Source organism: Eulemur rufifrons, chromosome 20 (assembly GCF_041146395.1).
Source record: "Eulemur rufifrons isolate Redbay chromosome 20, OSU_ERuf_1, whole genome shotgun sequence".
NCBI classification, from domain to species: Eukaryota; Metazoa; Chordata; class Mammalia; order Primates; family Lemuridae; genus Eulemur; species Eulemur rufifrons.
In genome coordinates this window covers 24,303,625-24,324,624 of record NC_091002.1, presented here as the reverse complement: position 1 = coordinate 24,324,624, position 21,000 = coordinate 24,303,625, and the positions used below count along the sequence as shown (strand labels likewise).

Genomic DNA, 21,000 nt, shown 5'->3' with positions numbered 1-21,000 from the left:
GTCTGAGACCCTCTGCTATAAGGGTGGGCAGCTCTGAGTAGATGAGTCTTTAACATTCCCAGAGCAGACTTCAAAGCTCTTGGAACTCTCTTCTTGGGATATGTCTTGGGCCATTTGTGTGTTTTTTTTTTGTTTGTTTGTTTTTTTTGGTGACAGAGTCTCAGTCTGTCGCCTGGGCTAGAGTGCAGTGGTATCATCATAGCTCACTGTAACCTCAAACTCCTGGACTCAAGTGAGCCTCCTGCCTCAGCCTCCCCCAAGTAGCTGGAACTACAGATGCACACCACGGCCAGCTAATTTTTTTACTTTTTAGTAGAGACACAGTCTTCCTCTTGCTCAGGCTGGTTTCAAACTCCTGAGCTCAAGGGATCCTCCCACCTTGGCCTCCCAGAGTGCTAGAATTATAGGTATGAGCCACCTGCACCAGCAATAGGGCCATTTGTTTAAGGTAGAAAAAAAATCAGAGCTCTGCAGGGCATACTTGAAATCTTTGATATGCCTTCCTGTGTCTCAGGCTTCAACTTCTTTTCCGTGGTCTCCGAGACCATATCCTGGAGCTCAATGCACCCTGCCCAGGTCTCTCTCCGTCCCTTCACCTGGAACAAGATGAACAAGGGGTGTGACAGAGGAAATGAGAAGCCCTGCCAGGGAAGGTAGAGAAGAGATGGGGGGTTGGCAGGGGCCACACAATGTAGGACTTTGTAGATCATGGTGGGCAGTTTGAATTTTCAGGACATTGAAGAGTCTTAAAGGTGTTTGTGTAACTTTATATTGAGGAAAAACATAAAGAACACAAATCAGGGCCGGGCGCGGTGGCTCACGCCTGTAATCCTAGCACTCTGGGAGGCCGAGGTGGGCGGATCGTTTGAGCTCAGGAGTTCGAGACCAGCCTGAGCAAGAGCGAGACCCCATCTCTACTAAAAATACAAAGAAATTATATAGACAGCTAAATATATATATAGAAAAAATTAGTCGGGCATGGTGGTGCATGCCTGTAGTCCCAACTACTCGGGAGGCTGAGACAGCAGGATCCCTTGAGCTCAGGAGTTTGAGGTTGCTGTGAGCTAGGCTGACGCCATGGTACTCACTCTAGCCTGGGCAACAAAGTGAGACTCTGTCTCAAAAAAAAAAAAAAAAAGAAAGAACACAAATCAGGCCAGGTGCAGTGGCTCATGCCTGTAATCCTAGCACTTTGGGAGGCCAAGGTGGGAGGATCGCTTGAGGTCAGGAGTTCGAGACCCCATCTCTACTAAAAATAGAAAAAAATCAGCCAGACAACTAAAAATATATAGGAAAAATTAACCAGGCATGGTGGCTCATGCCTGTAGTCCCAGCTACTTGGGAGGCTGAGGCAGAAGGACTGCTTGAGCCCAGGAGTTTGAGGTTGCTGTGAGCTAGGCTGACACCATGGCACTCTAGCCCAGGCAAAAGAGCAAGACTCTGTCTCAAAAAAAAAAAAAAAAAAGAACACAAATCATGAGTGTGACTTTTTAAGCCTCAGTCTTCTCATCCATTAAAAGGGATAATGTGATAGCACTCAACCTAGAAATACTGAGTTATACTTTGGGCTGTGAATTCGGTACCTGGCACATAGGAAACATTCAATCAATGTAGCTCTCAGGAAGTATTTCAGTGTGGCTGGAAGGGAAGCTGAGGTAGGCACACAGTGAGAGTAAGCAAGATTAAAGTGTGTTTGGTCTTGAATTTTGTGATGAGTTTATTTATTTATTTATTTACTTTTAAACACTCCTCTGCTGCTCTACTGTGATGAGTTTAAACAGTTTCTGTCAGGCAACGGGGAGCCAGTTAGGATTTTTTTTTCTTTTTTTCCCTTTGCCCCTCCCCCTCTCCCGCCCTGAGTTAGGATTTTAAAAGGAGGCTGGAGAGGGGGCGGGGAAACTAAATCAGAGGTGAGTTGTGGTCAGATACTTGTGGCTGCAGAGCACAGTTAGTGAGGGGAGAGCCCAGAGGCAGGGAAGCCAATCAGGAGGCTGTTGCACTAGTGCAATGTACATTTCTACAGGTATGACATATTCCATAATAAAATGTCTAAGGGGAGACCAAAAAGATAAAGTGATCAGCAACTTACCCTGGATGGTGCAAGTGAGTAGGAGGAGGAAGATATGGATTCCAGGGGCATGTAACAGAGAATCAGTAGGATGATGACTGGGTATGGGAGTTGAGGGGAGCAAGCCTCTGTGTCATTGCCTACAGGGGCAAGACGTGCACTGCTTTGTGCTGGCATCTCCTTCTCCTCTTGGGATTTCTGAGTCTTGTGAATTTACTTACCCATGGGGGAATAATATTGGCCATTAGAAACATACTTTATTTTCAGTCAGGTGCAGTGGCTCACGCCTGTAATCCCAGCGCTTTGGGACGCCAAGGCACAAGGATTGCTTGAGGCCAGGAGTTCGAGACCAGCCTGGGGAGCACTGGGAGACCCCCTAGAAATGCATCTCTACAAAAAAAAACATTTAAATTAGCTGGGTGTGGTGACACTAGGACTACTTGGGAGGTTGAGGCAGGATGATTGTTTCAGCTCGGGAGTTTGAGGGTGCAGTGAGTTATGATCACACTACTACATTCCAGCCTGGGTGATAGAGTGAGACCCCATCTGTATTTAAAAAAAAAAAAAAGAAAAGAAATATGCCATATTTTCACCTATAAATTTTGAAATGCTTTAAAACAATGTTAATACCCCGTGTCAGGTTATTGTAATATTTGCATGATCAAACACTACTCATATAACCGAAAATGTTGCTATGATTTGACCCAGTAACACCATGTTGGCAATCTATTCTAAGAATCAGAAAAAAAGGAAAGGCTAATGCACAGTAATGTTCAGTAAATCATAATTTATAATAGTAAACAAAAAAGCATCCCTGATAACCATTCATATTGGATTTTACAATAAGTAGCATATTACTTTCCATCAAAGTGATGTTTATGAATAATTTTTAGTGACATGGAAAAATGCTGATGTATAGAATAGTTTTTGTAAAGGGCAAGATACAGAAATGCATTAACAATATGATCTCGATTATAACAATATATCCATGAATAGAAAAAAAGTTGAGAAGAATATATAGTAAAATGGTGACAACAATTTTTCTCAATGGTAAGAATTAAAGTGTTTTTAATTTTCTTCACATTCTTCCTGTGTAGTATACAAATTCTTCACCATGAGCATGTTCACATTGCTCTCATAATCACAAACAATAATGAATTTTAATAATATAAGCAGTAGCCAAGAAACTCAACTGGTTCATCTCCCTCTCTCTGGGATGACCTTTTTTTGGAGAAAAAGCTTTGCTTATTAGAAAAGCCCCAGCCATGTCAAATATTTCTCTGGCTCACAGACAGGCTTTCTAAAGTGCCACGGGTATTTCAGGCTCCTGTTTACCCAACAAGGACCATATACATCTAAGTCGCTTCCCCTCGCTGACTGTCATCTGGCCTGGCCTTGTGTTTATCCTTCATTAGCGGAACGGGCATGGCCAGGGCAGATGGCAGGCAGCAGGCATGTTTCCCTGCCACCCACCTTTATCCTTCTTGCCACTAGTTAAAGAAAAACAATCACTTGGTTTGGGCAAGGAATAGCCAGGGCCCCAAGCAATTTCCTTCGGTCTATCTGAGCCTATAGTTCCTTTAGAAGGTTGTGAAGAGAATGCCAGCATTAAATTCCAGCACCTGAGCCTAAGCTTCAGCCTCAAGCTGACTCTATAATGTCTCTAAACCTCTCTGAGCCTCAGTTTCTTCGGCTGGAAAATGGAGCTGTTGCAAAGCTGAAATCAAGTTTCGTTTATAATGCACCCAGCCCTGTCCTTGACTATTAAATGTTAATGCTTTGTGGCTCTGATGTGTTCTCAGAGGGCCTATCCTCCCACCCCCCGGAACACATACACACCCTACAATGAACTCAGCAAGAATAATAAAGAAATAGAGGCCGGGGCGTGGTGGCTCACACCTGTAATCCTAGCACTCTGGGAGGCCGAGGTGGGTGGATTGTTTGAGCTCAGGAGTTTGAGAACAGCCTGAGCAAGAGTGAGACCCCCATCGCTAGTAAAAATAGAAAGAAATTATATGGCCAACTAAAAATATATATAGAAAAAATTAGCTGGGCATGGTGGCACATGCCTGTAGTCCCAGCTACTCAGGAGGCTGAAGCAGGAGGATTGCTTGAACCCAAGAGTTTGAGGTTGCTGTGAGCTAGGCTGATGACACGGCACTCTAGCCTGGGCAACAGACTCTGTCTCAAAAAAAGAGAAAGAAAGAAAAGAAAGAAAGAAAAGAGAGAGAGAGAGAAAAGGTGGTGACATGTAAGGAGTAATATGTTATCTCTATATTTGAAATCCAACAGAACTGGAGAAATCTTTATCTTTGAAGACAGGCCTGTTCAGGTCTTCAGCAACAAAATTTTATCTTCAAAAACAGTAGAATGGGGTATGTTCATACAATGAAATACGACCCAGCAGTAAAAAGGGAGGTAAATTGCTGATATGTACAACAACATGCTGAGTGAACAAAGCCAGACATGACAGTATATGCCATATGAGTCCATTTACATGCAGTCCTAGAAAATGCAAACTCATGTATCGTGACAGAAAGCAGATCAGTGGTTCTTTCATCCAGGTGCAGATAGAAGGATGGATTGCAAAGGAACAAAAGGAAGCTTATAGGGATGATGGAAATATTCCGTATCTTGATAGTGCTGGTGATTTTACAGTATATATACAACTGTTAAAGCTCATCAAATTGCAGCCTTTAAATTGATGTAGTTCATTGTACATGAAGTACACCTCAATTTTAAGTTGATTTTTATTTTATTTTATTTTTTGAGACAGAATCTTGCCCTATCACCTGGAGTGCCCTGGTATGAGCCTAGCTCACAGCAACCTCAAACTCCTGGGCTCCAGCGATCCTCCTGCCTCAGCCTCCCGAGTAGCTGGGACTACAGGCACATGCTACCATGCCCAGCTAATTTTTCTATTTTTAGTAGAGATGGGGGTCTCACTCTTGCTCAGGCTGGTCTCAAACTCCTGAGCTGAAGCGATCCTCCCGCCTCGGCTTCCCAGAGTGCTAGGATTACTGGCATGAGCCACCTCACCTGGCCTTATGTTGATTTTTAAAAGAGCAATCATAAGCACTGAGGAAGGACAGGATGAAGAGTGACTGCTAATAGGTATGGGTTTATTTTGGGGGTAATGAAATGATCTAAAATTAGATTGTAGTAATGGTTGCACAGCTCTGTGAATATACTGAAAACCATTAAGTTGTACCTATTTAAGGGTGAATGTACTGTATATAAACTATCTTTTTTTTGATACAGGTCTTGCTCTATGGCCTGGGCTAAAATGCAGTGGTGTCATCATAGCTCACTGCAACCTCCAACTCCTGGGCTCAAGCAATCCTCCTACCTCAGTGTCACCAGGCCTGGCTAATTTTTCTATTTTTTTGTAGAGATATGATCTTGCTATGTTGCCCAGCTGGTCTAGAACTGCTGGCCTCAAGCAGTCCTCCTGCCTTGGCTTCCCAAAGTGCTAGGATTACAGGCATAAGCCACCACACCTGACCAAATAAATAAAACTTAATAAAGCTTTTAAACAATAAACTATAATGCAGCTATAATGATAGAATTCAGAATAGTAGTGACCTTTGGGTGGGATATTGACTGGAAAGAGACACTAAGACCCTTCTAGGGTGGTGGATAATGAACTTTATCTTGACATGAATGGTGGTTACAAAGTGTTAAGCTTGAAACAATCCATTGAGTTGTATGCTTGAGATTTGTACACTTTGCTATATATGTATGTTATACTTCAATTTTTTCTCTTTCAAATTCATTTTTGAAAAATTTACATGAAGTAAACTTTTTTAAGAGATAGGTTATACATCATGAAGAAGTACATTTATAGACTGATTACATAAATCCTCTTTCTTAAATTCTCCTTTGAACCAGTCTTTTCATCTTCCTGGTTCCCTTGTTAACTAATAAAGTGAGTAAAATCTTTGTTATATGTTTATGCTACTTTGTATAAGAACCCTGGGTTTTTGTAAAACTGTTTTGAAAATTATTTTTTGATAGGAGCTTGGAGATATTTTTAAAAAGGAAGTGACATTTCAGCTGGGCTGTTTCCCCATCTGAATTCCCCTTAGCCTTTCAGACTTGGCTCAGGGCCCCCTCCTGGGACTTCCTGCGTATGTTGGGGTCTCTGATAGTGTTCTCCCAAAATGCTCTAGGCAGAACTTCCTTCATCAGTGTTCATACTACTGTTTTTTAAAATTAACTAATTAACTTTAATTTAATTAAATTAATTTTTTGAGACAAAATCTCACCCTGTTGCCTGGGCTAGAGTACAGTGGCATCACTCAACTTACTGAAACCTCAAACTCCAGGGTTCAAGCAATCCTTCTGCCTCAGCCTCCTGAGTAGCTGGGAGTATAGGTGTGCACCACCACGCCCTGCTAATTATTTATTTTATTTTTATTTTTTAACTTTATTTTTTTTCTTTTTCCACCACCCTATTGTTATTATTATTATTATATATATATATATTGAAACAAAGTCTTGCTGTCCGGGCCAGAGTGCCGTGGCATCAGCCTAACTCACAGCAACCTCAAACTCCTGGGCTCAAGCAATCCTCCTGCCTCAGCCTCTGGAGTAGCTGGGACTACAGGCATGTGCCACCATGCCTGGCTAATTTTATATATATATATATATATATATATTTTTTTTTTTTTAGCTGTCCAAATCATTTCTTTCTATTTTTAGTAGAGACAGGGTCTCGCTCTTGCTCAGGCTGGTATTATTATTTTTTAATTAAAATTTTTTTTAAATTTTAGTAGATTAGGGAGTACAAGTTGAATTCTGTTACACATATATGCTGTACAGTGGTAAATTCTGGGCTCTTGGTGTACTCATCACATGGACATTGTGCCCCATTGGTGATTTTTCATCCCTCACCCCCTTTTACTCTCCCCCTGCCATATTTTATCTTTGTAAAGATGGGGGTCTCACTATACATGTACCACTGTGCCTGGCCTTTTATTTATTTTTTTAAATATGCCTGTATGTTCTTATCTCTACACTCTATCTTTTAAGGCCAGGTATGGTGGCTCATGCCTGTAATCCCAGAAGTTTGGGAGGCCAAGGTAGGAGGATCACTTGAGGCCAGCAGTTCTAGACCAGCCTGGGCAAAATAGTAAGACCCTACCTCTACACAAAAATTTAAAAAATTAGCTGGGCCTTGTGGCTAGGAGTTTGAGGTTACAGTGAGATATGATCATGCTATTGTATTCCAGCCTGGGTGACAGAACAAGACCTTGTCTCTCAAAAAAAAAAAAATTATACAAGTAAAATATGAAAGCATCCTATTTTTTTGGTGTGAAATATCTAAAATAAAACTGAAAAATGAAAGTTCTTTCTTCTGTTCCAATACTTTTCTCCTCCCTATATGTAACTACTGTTACTTTCCAAACATTTTTCTGTGCATTTATATACAAATACTCCTTAACTTACAATGGGGATACATCTGGATAAATTTAATTGAAAAATGTTGGGCCAGGCGGGTTGGCTCACACCTGTAATCCTAGCACTCTGGGAGGCCAAGGCAGGAGGATTGCTCAAGGTTAGGAGTTTGAGACCAGCCTGAGCAAGAGGGAGACCCTGTCTCCACTAAAAATAGAAAGAAATGATCTGGACAGCTAAAAATATATATAGAAAAAAAATGAGCCAGCATGGTGGCACATGCCAATAGTCCCAGCTATTCAGGAGGCTGAGGCAGAAGGACTACTGCTTGAGCCCAGGAGTTTGAGGTTGCTGTGAGCTAGGCTGACACCATGGCACTCTAGCCCGGGCAACAGAGCAAGAGTGTCTCAGGAAAAAAATAAAAAAAAACAAAAAACAAAAAAGAAAAAAAAAAAAAGAAAAAACAAAAAAGAAAAAAAAAAGTGTCCTAAGTTGAAAATACGTTTTTGTTTTCTTAAGGTGTTGAATGTCTCATGAAAATTAATACTGTACTGAAAACAAAAAATAGAATGTTGTATAGGTACTGGAAGTGTGGTTTCTACTGTGCATTGCTTTTGTACCATAGTAAAATAAAAAAATCATATCATAAGTTGGAAACCAGTTGTGCATACATGTATAAATACACTTACATTGTTTGACATAAATGGAATGATGCTGAAAGAATGGAACTCCAGCTTGCTTCCTTAGTTGATGACATGTCTGGGCAATCTCTTCTTACCATTACAAGTAGACTTACCCACTTTTAAAATTATGTGTTGTTCTCTACAGTTTATTTTACTAGTTTTTCAGTGAAAGGCATTCAAGCTGATTCCAGTTTTTGTTCTTATAAATCATTCTGGCATATACTTATTGCCTATGCAGCTTTTTGTACTCATGAGCAAGTATTTCTTTGGGATGGAATTTCCAATCATGAAATATGGTAACTTCTTTGTTTCCTTGATTATTAGAGAGGTTGAGCATCTTTTTTTGTGCTTATTAATCGTTCAGATTTTCTTTTTGTGCATAGACTATTCATTCTTTTTGTCCATTTTTCTATTAAATTACCTTTTTTCCTATTGGTTTGTAGTTCTTTATTCTGCATATTGATTTTTTGCTGAATATGTTGCAAATATTTTATTCCAGTTTTTTGCTTGTAAATGACAAAAGAAGTTGGTTTATGACGTCTTTGTACATAGAGGAGTTTGGAATTTTTAATCTCTTGTTTTAATCTTAATCCCTGTTTCTGCATCGTTGGGATGGAGAATAGATGAAAGTAGCTCAAAGCACTGGGTCTGAAGTCAGAAGCACTTGGGTTCCTATCACATCTCTGCTTTCTTTTTGCTAACAGTAACGGGTGGGCAAGCGGTGGGACAAGCCCTTTCCTCACGTGTACAAAAGGGAAAGTGCTATCTCTTTCCCTCATTGTGATTTAACTGCACGGAGTGTATAAAACTAACGCCTGAACCAGTTAAAGAACTCAGTAATAATAATGATAGCTAACAGTTATAAATATGATAACATTTTAGACATCTACAACACTGCAGGCCAAAAAGGGGAAGAGACTTAGCCAAAGACATGCGCAAAGGCGATCAGGCCTGTACCTGGAGAACTCAGGTGAGACGTCGTCCCCGCTCTCTAAGCCTCGTCTCCTAGGACTCCGCCCCCGAGCTTGGGCCATTGCCCTGGCCACACACCCCTGGATCCCTAGTGGAGAGGGGCCGTGCGCGTGACGCCCGGCCGTGACGCAGTGTGGTGGGGGTGGGTCTGGGAAGCAGGATGAGCCGGGATAGGGCGGAAGGTTCGCGCGGAAGGGGCGGGTCCGGTCAGAGGGCGGGGTTTAGCGGGAGCTGGTCCTGGGGCCGGGCTTCCGCGTGCGTTGGTCTGGCGGGCGAGAGCGCGCGGCGGGGGCGTGCCCGCGGCGGGGCGGGGCCAACGGGGGGCGGGGCGGCGCGCGGCCTAACGGCGGCGGCGGCGGCGGCGGAGGCGACATCCTCGGCGGTGGTGGTAGTGGCGAGCTCGGCTGCTGCAGGTCCCGCGGCGGCGCCTGCGAGGGACCCGAGCAACGGGTCGAGGCGGGCGGCACGCGGCGGGCGGTGCTCGGCGATGGTGGGCGTCCCTGGAGCGGCCGCCTTCCAGCGTAAGCGGGGCGGGAAGGCGGGCGGCTGAGGGGGGCGTGTGAGGGGCCTGCAGCTCCACGGGCGCGAGGCTCCCAGGAGGCCCCCGGCGCGAGGCCGGGTTGGGGAAACTGAGGTCCAAAGCAGGGCGGCGAATCCAAGGTCACGCGGTGGGCCAGGCCTTCCCGGGCTCCCGAGGCCACTCCTGCGCTTCCTGCGCCGCCCGGAGGGCTCGGGGCTCAAGGTGTGAGCGAAAATGTGGGGACCGCGGCCTCGGAGCCCAGGCGGGGCCGGCGTCCATCGGACTTGCTCGCGGACAAGTATTGTTTTGTTCTTCCGGCGCTGGGGCCACAAGGGGAAAGATTACACCCGCCAGATTTTGAGGGTTGTGTGGTCGATATTGGAGGAGTAAGGATGGCCCTTCGGAGGGGCCTGTTGAGCGCAGGCTCAGGTGTCGGACTTCTGGGTTCGCATCCTGGCTCCCTCGCTTGCAAGTTGTGACCTTGCTTCTCCTGGAGCCTCAGTTCCCTCATCTGAAAAATGGGGGTGTGAAGAGCATTCCTACCCTCCCCCAGGGTTCTTGGGTTTTGTGAGGCCAGTAGAACGCTTAGCACAGACCCTCGCACATACACCAGCGTGAAAACTGTCATCCTTGTAATCGCGGTTTATTTCACTCATCTAGTGTGCACCTCACTCGGAAAAGTCCGAAATTGGGCTTTGGTTATGTATTTGTGTAAGGTTTTCTTTTGTCGTCGGCTAGTCCTGCTCTGTGATCCAATAGTTAATCTTATCTCCATTTTGCCATTCCAGCATTTATCTAGTGTTCCTCCTAGATTGGTGAGATCCTTGGGGGAGGGGTGACATCTCTTAATAAAACAATAAAATTTTAATTGCTTTTCGTTACAGTAGTAATAATAGCCAACATTTTTTGAGCATCAGGCATTTTGCATTCTATTCCTTTAATATTTGTTAAGTCATGTATTAAGTCAAAAGTACCATTTTAGGCCTTGGGAATGTAGCAACAAACCAACCAGATAGAACAAACTCGGGCTTTGAGTTTAGCTGGGAGAGGTGGGAGATACAGTAAATGAGGAAACAGATAAATGTATTTTGCATGTTTTCTCTTGGTGACAACCTAAGTTAGCTGTTTGAGTGTGCCCATTTTGCAGAGGATGAAACTGAGAAGCAGCAGAAGAAACACTGAGTTCTAGCCTCAGAGTTGATGTTTTTCAACACATAAAAGGGAGGCTTTACACTTTACACAACCTCTCTCTCCTTACAAAATTTTAAAAAATTATTTATTTATTTTTGGAGACTGGGTCTTGCTGTCTTGCCCAAGTTGGAGTGCAGGCTTGAACTCCTGGGCTCAAGCTGTCCTCCCACCTCAGTCTCTGGAGTAGCTGGGACTAAAGGCATGTGCCACCACACCCCAGAACAGCCTTTTTTTTTTTTTTTTTTTTTGGTTTGGCGCCCATTAAATGTTGAATTGAAGAAATACAAAGTGGATGCACCTAGCTAATGCCTGTTAGTCAAGCATGTGGTTGCTGCTTTTGATTGCCTCTTGGAACTTTACAACTAAAGAGAAGCAAGACAGAGGTGACCCTTTAGGTCTAACAAAGGTGCACAATCTCAGTAAAAAGAAAGGCCTTTTATCTGAACTTAATTTTTTTTTTTTTTGAGACAGGGTCTTGCTCTGTCGCTCAGGCTGGAGTGCAGTGGCGTCATCATAGCTAATTGCAACCTGCAAACTCCTGGGCTCAAGTGGTCCTCCTGCCTCAGTATCCTGAGCAGCTTGGGACTACAGGTGCCCACCACCATGCTCGGTCAATTTTTCTATTTTTCATAGAGATGGGTCCTTGCTGTGTTGCTCCGGCTGGTCTCGAACTCCTGGCCTCAAGCAGTCCTCCTGCTTTAGCCTCCCAAATTGCTGGGATTACAGGCATGAGCCAGTGTGCTTGGCCTGGCTAATATTTTGAAGTGAAGTGCTAGGGAGAAGGAATATAGGAGCTCAGTCCTAAGACCAGTGCCCTTGAACCGGAGTTCTTGGAGAAGTAGTCCAGAACTGTGGCCCCCTTATGTTTTGTGTTCATTCCATCAGTAAACAGGGTTGAGTATGCACACATGTTATATGAATGTTTGTTTTAAATGACAGTGCTCTGTATTGTGTATTTTAGAACATGCAAAAATAGACATTTTACAGAAGGATGAGCTGAACTAAATATAAGGAGAAGTTCTAATATTGTCTTTTTGCACTCCAATGGTAGATAGTAAGTATACTTCCTGGGGTGGAGATCATTGATCCTGTAGTGGGATCTTCCTTCCACCCATTAGGTTTGTTATCCCCAAAAAAATCTGACTTATTCAGTAGAAGTAAACTATAATGGTTTAGACTGAAATTCAAAACTTTTGAAATTTAATTCTGGAATTGTGCCTCAGTTGAAATCCTGGGGGACAATCCTTACAAACTTTGAAACTTTGGGCACGTTACCTATCCTTTCTGTGCATCTGAAAAATCAAGATGATAAGAGTTCCTACCTCATTTCCAGTTTTATTGTGATGATTAATATATGTTAATATAACATATATGTTAATATATGTGAAGTACTTAAACAGTGCTTGACACTCTGTTTTGGGTGCTGAGGATACAAAGATGATTTAGGATCTCACTGTCTGGTAGGGTCCCTACATGAGTAAACAGATAATGATAAAGTGCTTTAATTATAAGGATTTTGGGAATGCACAGAAGGCAAAACTAATTATTCTTTGAGGGCCCAAGTAAGACCCACGTAAGGAGGTGACTTTTGAACCAGGCCTTAAAAAAGGAGAGGGACTTTTATTTCCAGGAGGAGGAGGAGAGGTGAACCTTACTGGCTGAGGGTAGGGTATGGAAATTTGGAGGCTTTTCAGGGCTTGGTGAGTAGTTTTGGACGGATAGGGAATCTGAAGCTTGTATACCTTGTTAATAGAATAACAATGAGTTCTGGCTGGAGTTGCACCTGACAGGGGCCAGATGACAAGCAACCCTGTCCATGTCTTTTCACAGCCACAGCTCTTTCTTTTCTGTGGCACTTACCTCATTCTGTGTACTTAAGTTATTTAAGAATACAAGCTTCTAGACTATAAACTCCATGAGGGTTTTGATACTGTCTGCATTTTTATAATTTTATTTTGCCTAGAAGGTTAAATGGGAAGTTCCTAAGGGTGGGGAAAGGTATATAAATCATTGAACCTTCAAGGAAGTCTATAAACAGTTACAAGTGGAATGGTAAATGACCATATATACTAGTGAAAAACTTGGTTACAAATATTTTATAGTAGATAAGCCTTGTATATTACTATTCTTACTATGGTAAGAATTTGTCATGTTCAGTAACCCTTTCTTTATCTGGCACTTACCCAATAGAATTACAGAAGCGATAGGAAAGTACACCAGAAAGACTTCTCAGAGGTTGAATAGGTACCTTACATTTGCTCCTCTAGATCCATTCTCCATCCTTTCTCACCCTATTCTTTGCCCTGGGAAGCTGACTTACCTACATGGACTACATCAGTGGGCTTCCTTCCCTTCTGAAGTTATGGAGTTTATTTCTCTACTCCCTTCCTATGGGTGTTTCCCTTAGCTGACTATGTCCCTTGATTGAAGATCACTGCTCCTCTAAAGGTGGTCCTTTCTACATGACTCCCCCCATCTAGATTTGGAAAGTTTTTGTTCCCTTTGTTCTTCTGGCCTAGAGGTGCTCTCATTAGCCCTAGTGTATTACAATTATCCCTTGTAATTCATTTATTTTTAAGAAAAGGGGGTCTTGCTCCATTGTCCAGGCTGGAGTGCAGTATTGTGATCATAGCTCACTGCAATCTCAAATGCCTGGGCTTAGGCAATCCTCCTGCCTCAGCCTCCTGAGTAGCTGGGACTACAGGCGTGCCCTACCACGCTGGCTAGTTTTTTAAGTTTTTTTTTAGAGATGGGGTCTTGCTATGTTGCCCAGGCTGTTCTCAAACTCCTTGGCTCAAGCAATCCTCCCTCCTCAGCCTCCCAAAGTACTGGGTTACAGATGTGAGCACCACACCTGGCTTATAATTTTTTTATACCCTGCTCACACTTTCCTTTATAGGAAGCCCTCCTTGAATAATCCTTATTGGGGTTTGCTATCTTTCCTGCTGGGACCCTGACTGTGATTGAAGCTTGTATTCCTTGTTAATAGGATAACTCTTTAGATTTCCTTTAAAGTTTCAGCTCACTGCAGATTTAAAAGAAACAAATTAGATGAAGAGGAGAAGGATTACCCCAGGTAAACACACTGACAATGAGAGAGAGGATCTCAGCCTCCTCGTGGTCCTTACCTATTCTGCCACATTGATGTATTTAGTCACCACTTCCCCCCCTCCCATTGGATACGAAAAAAAATGGAGTAAAAGCATGATAATCTGGGACTAGTTATCCTTGAGACAAATGGCCTTTTTTTTTTTTTTTGAGACACTCTCACTCTTTTGCCCAGGCTAGAGTGCCATGGTGTCAGCCTAGCTCACAGCAACCTCAAACTCCTGGGCTCAAGCAATCCTTCTGTCTCAGCCTCCCAAGTAGCTGGGACTACAGGCATGCGCCACCATGCCCAGCTCATTTCTTCTCTCTATATATTTTTAGTTGTCCATATAATTTCTTTTTATTTTTTTAGTAGAGACAAGGTCTTGCTCTTGCTCAGGCTGATCTCGAACTCCTGAGCTCAAAGGATCCTCCTGCCTCGGCCTCCCAGAGTGCTAGGATTACAGGCATGAGCCACATCGCCCAGCTGAGACAAATGGCCTTATGTGCTTTCAGTTGCTCTTGAGTTCATCACTGTGTAGTCAGTATTCTTAATGGTCACACAATCAGGACAAGTTAAATTGCAGTTAGTAGTCTAGTTTTGAAAAGCAGAAATATACATGAGGCAGGTTGTTTGGCATAATGGGAAAAACAGAACTTGGAGGCAGACTTTGGGTTTCAGGCCCAGTTCTACTGTGAAATTAACCACTGAGACTTTGTTCTTTGCTTAATTTGTTTTTCTTTTGTTTTTTATTTTGTGTTCTTACCCTCTTCTTTATGCAGAGCATGCTTAATTTGTAAATGGGGATAATTCCAACCTAACAACAATAATGACTAATGTTGAATTTTTATTTTGGGCCAATCATGCCAAGCATTATAGTCTCCTTTGCCTTTTTAATCTTTTCTTTTCTGTTTTTCATTTCTTTTTTTTTTTTTTTTTGAGATGGAGTCTCACTCTGTTGCCCAGGCTAGAGTGCCATGGCGTCAGCCTAGCTCACAACAACCTCAAACTGCTGGGCTCAAGTGATCCTCCTGCCTCAATCTCCCGAGTAGGTGGGACTACAGGCATGCGCCACCATGCCCGGCTCATTTTTTCTGTGTATATTTTTAGTTGTCCAGCTAATTTCTTTCTATTTTTAGTAGAGACGGGGTCTCGCTCTTGCTCAGGCTGATTTTGAACTCGAGCTCATCGATGATCCTCCCTCCTCGACCTCCCAGAGTGCTAGGATTACAGGCATGAGCCACCATGCCCGGCTTCATTCCTTAGTTTTAAAGTATTATTTTGAACCTCATTATAGAAAGTTAGAACTCACTTGTAAAGATTTACTTCAACTCCCTGAAAACTCGAAGGCTAATGAGGGAGAATCTCTCCACTGGTTATTGTTTATGCTTTGGTAAGATTACCAAGGAAGGGGCCTCAGTAGTGCTATATTAATAGTCCACATGTGCAATGTGAACTAGTATATGTACATGTGACAGACTCTGTTTCTGGGTTTTATAATATTAAGGCTGGTTAAGCAGCTTTTTGCCTCTGTCTCTGGTTTCTGTCCCTGGCCCCTTGAAGGCCTTGAGGCTATCTGAAATTGTAGGGACTAGGTTTCAGTAGAACTCAGTAGCAGATATGTCAACTGAATATGACTTTTATGTCCAGGTGAATTCTTTCTTTCTTTCTTTTTTATTTTTTAGAGTAGGGTCTTGCTCTGTCACCCAGGCTGGAGTGCAGTGGCATGATCATAGCGCACTGTAACCTGAAACTTCTGGGCTCAAGCAATCCAGTTAAATTCTTTAAAAAAAAATCTGGGCACTTTACTCATACATCTATCATCTCATGTAATTTTTAGAACAAACTTGAGAGAGAGTTAATATCTCTGTTTTACTAATAAAGAAATAAGGCTCAGAGAAGTACATTATGCAAGGTCACACAGTTAATAATTAATAGATTCACTCTTCAAACCTAGTTCAATGTTGGTATTCATTCATTATTTATTGAGGTCAGTGTCCAAAACCCACTATTTTTTTTTTTTTCACTCTTTGTCACTTGGCTCCCTGTGTTCACGTGTTCCAGAGGAGCCCAGAGCTCCCTGAAGATATTTGTTCTCTCATCATCTTTCTTCAACAACTTTCTTTTCGTAACAACTCTTCTTATGTAAAAAATGGCTAAGGAATTGGGATATGATTTAAAGACAGCTATTCTAGGTCTTGTTCATGGATATCCTAAATTGGCATTAGAGATGAATTAAAAAAAAAAAAGGCACAGAAAGGCAACAGAAACTTTTTCAGCAGCCTTTACCAATTCATCCCATATGTTTCCTGATCTTAGCAGTGAAGCAGATGATTGCAGTGAACATCAAAAGCTCAAGAAATGTCCATGCTAATTTTGTACAGCTCTGTGAGGAGCTGTCAAATATGGATCATCAAATATAGTGTGTAGACTGTGCAGTGAACCTTTGCTTTGCAATGTGGCTCTTTAAGATTTGATTCTGCCCCTCTGTTTTGCATTGCTGTAATTAAGTGCAGAAATCAAAGTACAGTTCAGAATAACCCAGAGCTTGATAGCCTTCCCTCTGAATTTAAAGCTTTGGAGTTGGCTAGACCTTTCAGTTAAATTAGCTGATGGCGACAAATATGTAATCTGACCTCTCTAGCATCTCCAGTGAATTGTTAATACCAGGCATAGCACAGCTCCCTTGACACATTCCTTTGACCTTTTCCTCTCTTACAAATGTTTCCCTTATTCCTTTGTTAATTTAGCCATCTCCATGCAGAGGTCCTGTCTGCTTTTAATGTTTTGAAGCCAAGTGAGAACAGACATCACAGATTATTCATTTTGGCCTCATATCCCTAGAGCTTCACTAACTTTATGGCTGAGATTAAAGGTAGAAATGGCTGAGATAGATGAAGAAGTAAGGAAGAAATGATAGTCCTTAGCTCCTTTGGCATTTCCCAGCCAGTCGCTTAGAGATCCCCCTTAATTTCCACTCCCCCCACCCCACTTTTTTTTTTGAGACAGCCCAGCCGCCAACATTCCTTTAATCTAAAATCCACAAGCCTATGATTTGAATTCTCTAACATTCTGAGTCCAGTTCTAACTAGTATTCCAGGGTAGCCCGGTAGAAGGGGTCAAGGGTTTGGAATCAGAAATAACCTTGTTCATATCTGGGCTCTGCCATTTACTAGCTGTGTGACCTTGGACAAATAACTTTCCCTTTCTGAGCCTTCATATCCTCCTCTGCAAAGTGAATATGATAATGTCTGCCTCACAAGGCTGCAATGAAGATTAAAAGGTGATATACGAGAGAAGTACCTGGCTTGGTTTTCATCCCATAGGGTGCTTCAGAGCCTTAGACTACTTTGGAAGATTCCTATATTCCAGTGAGATCCAAACCTCTCCCAGGGTACAGTACAATGTCACAGTGAACTGTGGTGCCAGACTGCCTGGGCTTATTACTTCATATATCAGAGCCTCAGTTTCTTCATCTGCCTAATGGGGATAATAATAGGATCTAATTCCTAGGATTGTCTTAAGGGCTACATAACATTCTTAGAAGAGGCTTCAAAGCTCTGGATTTCTCTTCTTGGATAGCACACCTTGGGCCATTTTTTTGGGGTGGTGGTGACAGAGTCTCACTCTTTTGCCCCCGCTAGACAGTTAGAGTGCAGTGGTGTCATGATAGCTCACTGTAACCTCAAACTCCTGAGCTCAAGTGATCCTCCTGCCTCAGCCTCTCGAGCAGCAGAAACTAAGACGCATACCACCACATCCGGCTAATTTTTCAATTTTTTTTGTAGAAACAGGGGTCTTGCTCTTGCTCAGGCTGGACTCAAACTCCTGAGCTCAAGCAATCCTCCCACCTTGGCCTCCTAGAGTGCTAGGATTACATGGGTAAGTTCCCAGCCAATTTTCCCTTGATATATTGGTCTGGCTAAGTAGTTGAAACTCTACTCATGGCACCCCTCCCCCGCCCCCCTTTTTTTGAGTCAGGGTCTCTTTGTATTGCCCAGGTTGGAGTGCAGTGGTGTCATCATAGCTCACTGCAACATCAAACTGCTGGGCTCAAGTGATCCTCCTGCCTCAGCCTCCTGAGTAGTTGGGACTATGGGTGTGTGCCACCACGCCTGGCTAATTTTTTCTATTTTTAGAAGAGATGGGGTCTCACTCTTGCTCAGGCTGGTCTCAAACTCCTGAGCTCTAACTCCTGAGCTCAAGTGATCCTCCTGCCTTGGCCTCCCAGGGTGCTAGGGTTTCAGGCGTGAGCCACCTCACCCGGCCCATAGCAGCTATTCTCGAGCCTCCTCAAAGGAGAAAAATTGATGACCCTGTTGCCATGGCATCCCCATCATCCAGCAACTCATTTTAGTTCAATGCTTCAAACATTCTTCAGGACCAGTGTGCTTTCAGCTGTATATGTTAATGGTGAGTACCCATACAACCATTCTGTTTTTTACTTTCAGTACTGTATGCAGTACATTTCATGAGGCATTCAACATTTTATTACAAAATAGACTTTTCGTTAGATGATTTTGCACAACTGTAGGCTAATGTAAGTGTTCTGGGCATGTTTAAGGTAGGCTAGGCTAAGCTAGGCATATTAAATGCATTTTCGACTATTTTTTTTAATCTGTTCACCAGTTGATGGACATTTGAGTTGTTTCCCATTATAATGATTGTAAATAAAGCTCTAAACATATATATACAGGTCTTTGTGTGGACATATGTTTTTATTTCTCTTAGATAAATACCTAGGGGTGGGATTGCTGGGTCCTATGGTAATTTCTTATTTACAAACTGCCAAAGTGTTTTCCAGATTGGCTATACCATACTGTTTTGTATTTCCACCAGTAACGTGTGAGAGTTTCATTCGCTTGTTGGGTGTTTTTGTTTTGTATTAGAATTAATTGTTAAGGAAGCACTGTATCTGATGAAATCAGTTTTGGTGGTCCAGTTTCTACTATGAAAGACATAATACTGTATGCTACTTATTTTAGAATGTAGGGTCTCTTGCTATCTATCTTCTATTGGGTTGGTGCAATTATTTCTTATTTACACTTATTAACAGAAATAATAGCAACCACCATTTGTGTATCAACAATTTTCACATGTGTGATTTTTATACCAATTAAGTGTAGTAGGTAGTGGTGTCCTCATCTTACTTTGTATAAGGAGATTGGTTTAGAAATCAGGTGATTTGCTCCCTGCCACACAGCTGGTATGCAGGGGTGTGGCTTTTGGGATTTGGAGTTGTAAGGGAAGATTCTCTCTTTTAAGCAGAGATGTAAAAGAAGACATGAATGTTCATCCCAGTCCTCCTTTTCACCTCCAATTCACAAACAATGCAACCTTGAACAATTCATATTTGGATTTTGAGTTCATTTCATAATTTGTGAAATGGGATAGCCACATCTCCTCTGTCTGCCTGACAAGATGAGAATCAGTTGAGGGATTGTTAACTACCTGTTGTTTTGAACATTATATGTTATTACATGAGTAATTTCGTAATACTCTCCATTTGTAGTGGTTTCCATAGTTGTTTATGGGAGTTTATGTTTACACGTTTGCAGGAAAAATGGTTGTATAGAAATATAAGCAATTGAATGCTTTCAGTTTGAGCACTTAATAGCAAAATGGCCACTATTACTACAGTACACAGAGACACAGGGCCCTCTTTTCTTCATGTTTACTTTGTTTTATACAAGTATTACACACATACATTTTAACAATTTAAACAATATAGATAAATAAAAATCCCCTTTCTGGTCTCTAAGTGAAACCATTCATCAACTGTATTGTGGAGCTATTAGATGCAGGGATTGTGCTAAGTGCCTGAGGGCTACCAAGGTAGGTAAGACTGACTTCCTGTCCTCAAAGATTTTCCAGTTTTGTTTTTCCTTCTGTGCCTTTTTTTCCCCCCTAAGATGGGGTCTGGCTATATTGCCCAGGCTGCAGTGCAGTGGCTGTCACAGACGCGATCCCACTACTGATCAGCATGGGAGTTTTGACCTACTCCTAACACTTTTTGATAGCTCTTGTAATAATGAAAGCTTTTAAACTGGGGTTTTAGTTAAGTTTGGAGAGTGATTGTCCATGTTTTCCCCTTGTAATTGATGCTGTTGGGGAAGAGTTGTGTCTGGTTCAATCAGTGGAGGCAGGGAATTTCTCAGGATGAAGACCAATGCCATCCATGCCTCAGAGCCACTGAGCACTTAGCTCCAGCTGTGGACATCAACACTTGGCTTGCTGTGAGTTTTCTGTAGGTCTCTAAATAGTTCATGCTAATTTTGTGCTGTTGGACTCTGAGGAATGATGTGGTAAATGAGGAGAATGTCCATAAGAACCATAGCTACTAAGTAGTAATTTGAAATACTAAAATCAATTCCTGATTATGTGAATGTTCCTTTTTAATGGATTTTTTTTTTCCCTAGGTACCACACTGGATTTTGTGGATTATTTTAGCCTACTTGTTACTCTGATAATTGAGTTCAATAAATCATTTATTTGAGGGGCTTGATATTTATGTTCTATTGGAAAGACAAATAGCTAATTATAATAGAAGGTAGACTATAATGAATTATTACAGTGACTAAAATATGGATTTTCTAAGATAGTCTTGATTTCATATATTCATTTACTTTGACAAACATTTATTGAATTATTTGTATCAGGTGCTGGGGGATATAAAGAGCGTTCTAAGGCCTTTTAGGAACTTATATGCAATCCAGTGGGAGATAGACAGACTGATAGTTTCTGTACCAAATGTAAGCACTGATCATGGCATGTGTCAGTGATAAAGCCCACCAAGGATGGGCATCTGACCTACTGTGTGTGTATGCATGTATGGGTGTGTTTCAAAAAAGGCTTCTTAGAAAAAAATGGTGCCTGTTTTGAACCGATCTCTTTTTCCTTTCTAAGAACTTTTAAAAAAACAAAACTAAGGTGTGATGGCTCATGCCTGTAATGTCAGCTGCACAGGAGCTTGAGGTTGGAGGATTGCTTGAACCTAGAAGTTTGAGATTACAGTGAGCTATGGTTGAGCCTACACTCCAGCCTGGGGCACAGAGTAAGATGCTGTCCTAAGAAAAAA

General features: G+C 42.2%; 1 protein-coding gene across 1 annotated transcript in view; it reads left to right on the top strand.

Moving 5' to 3' along the window:
• Nucleotides 1–9,537: 9,537 nt before the first annotated feature.
• The window catches only part of CBFA2T2 (CBFA2/RUNX1 partner transcriptional co-repressor 2), a 122,126-nt gene continuing 110,663 nt past the window's right edge, over nt 9,538–21,000 (top strand). The window contains exon 1 of the mRNA XM_069495806.1: nt 9,538–9,644. Coding sequence (XP_069351907.1) covers nt 9,611–9,644 — 34 coding nt within the window. The 5' untranslated portion in view covers nt 9,538–9,610. The remainder of the gene's footprint in view (nt 9,645–21,000) is intronic.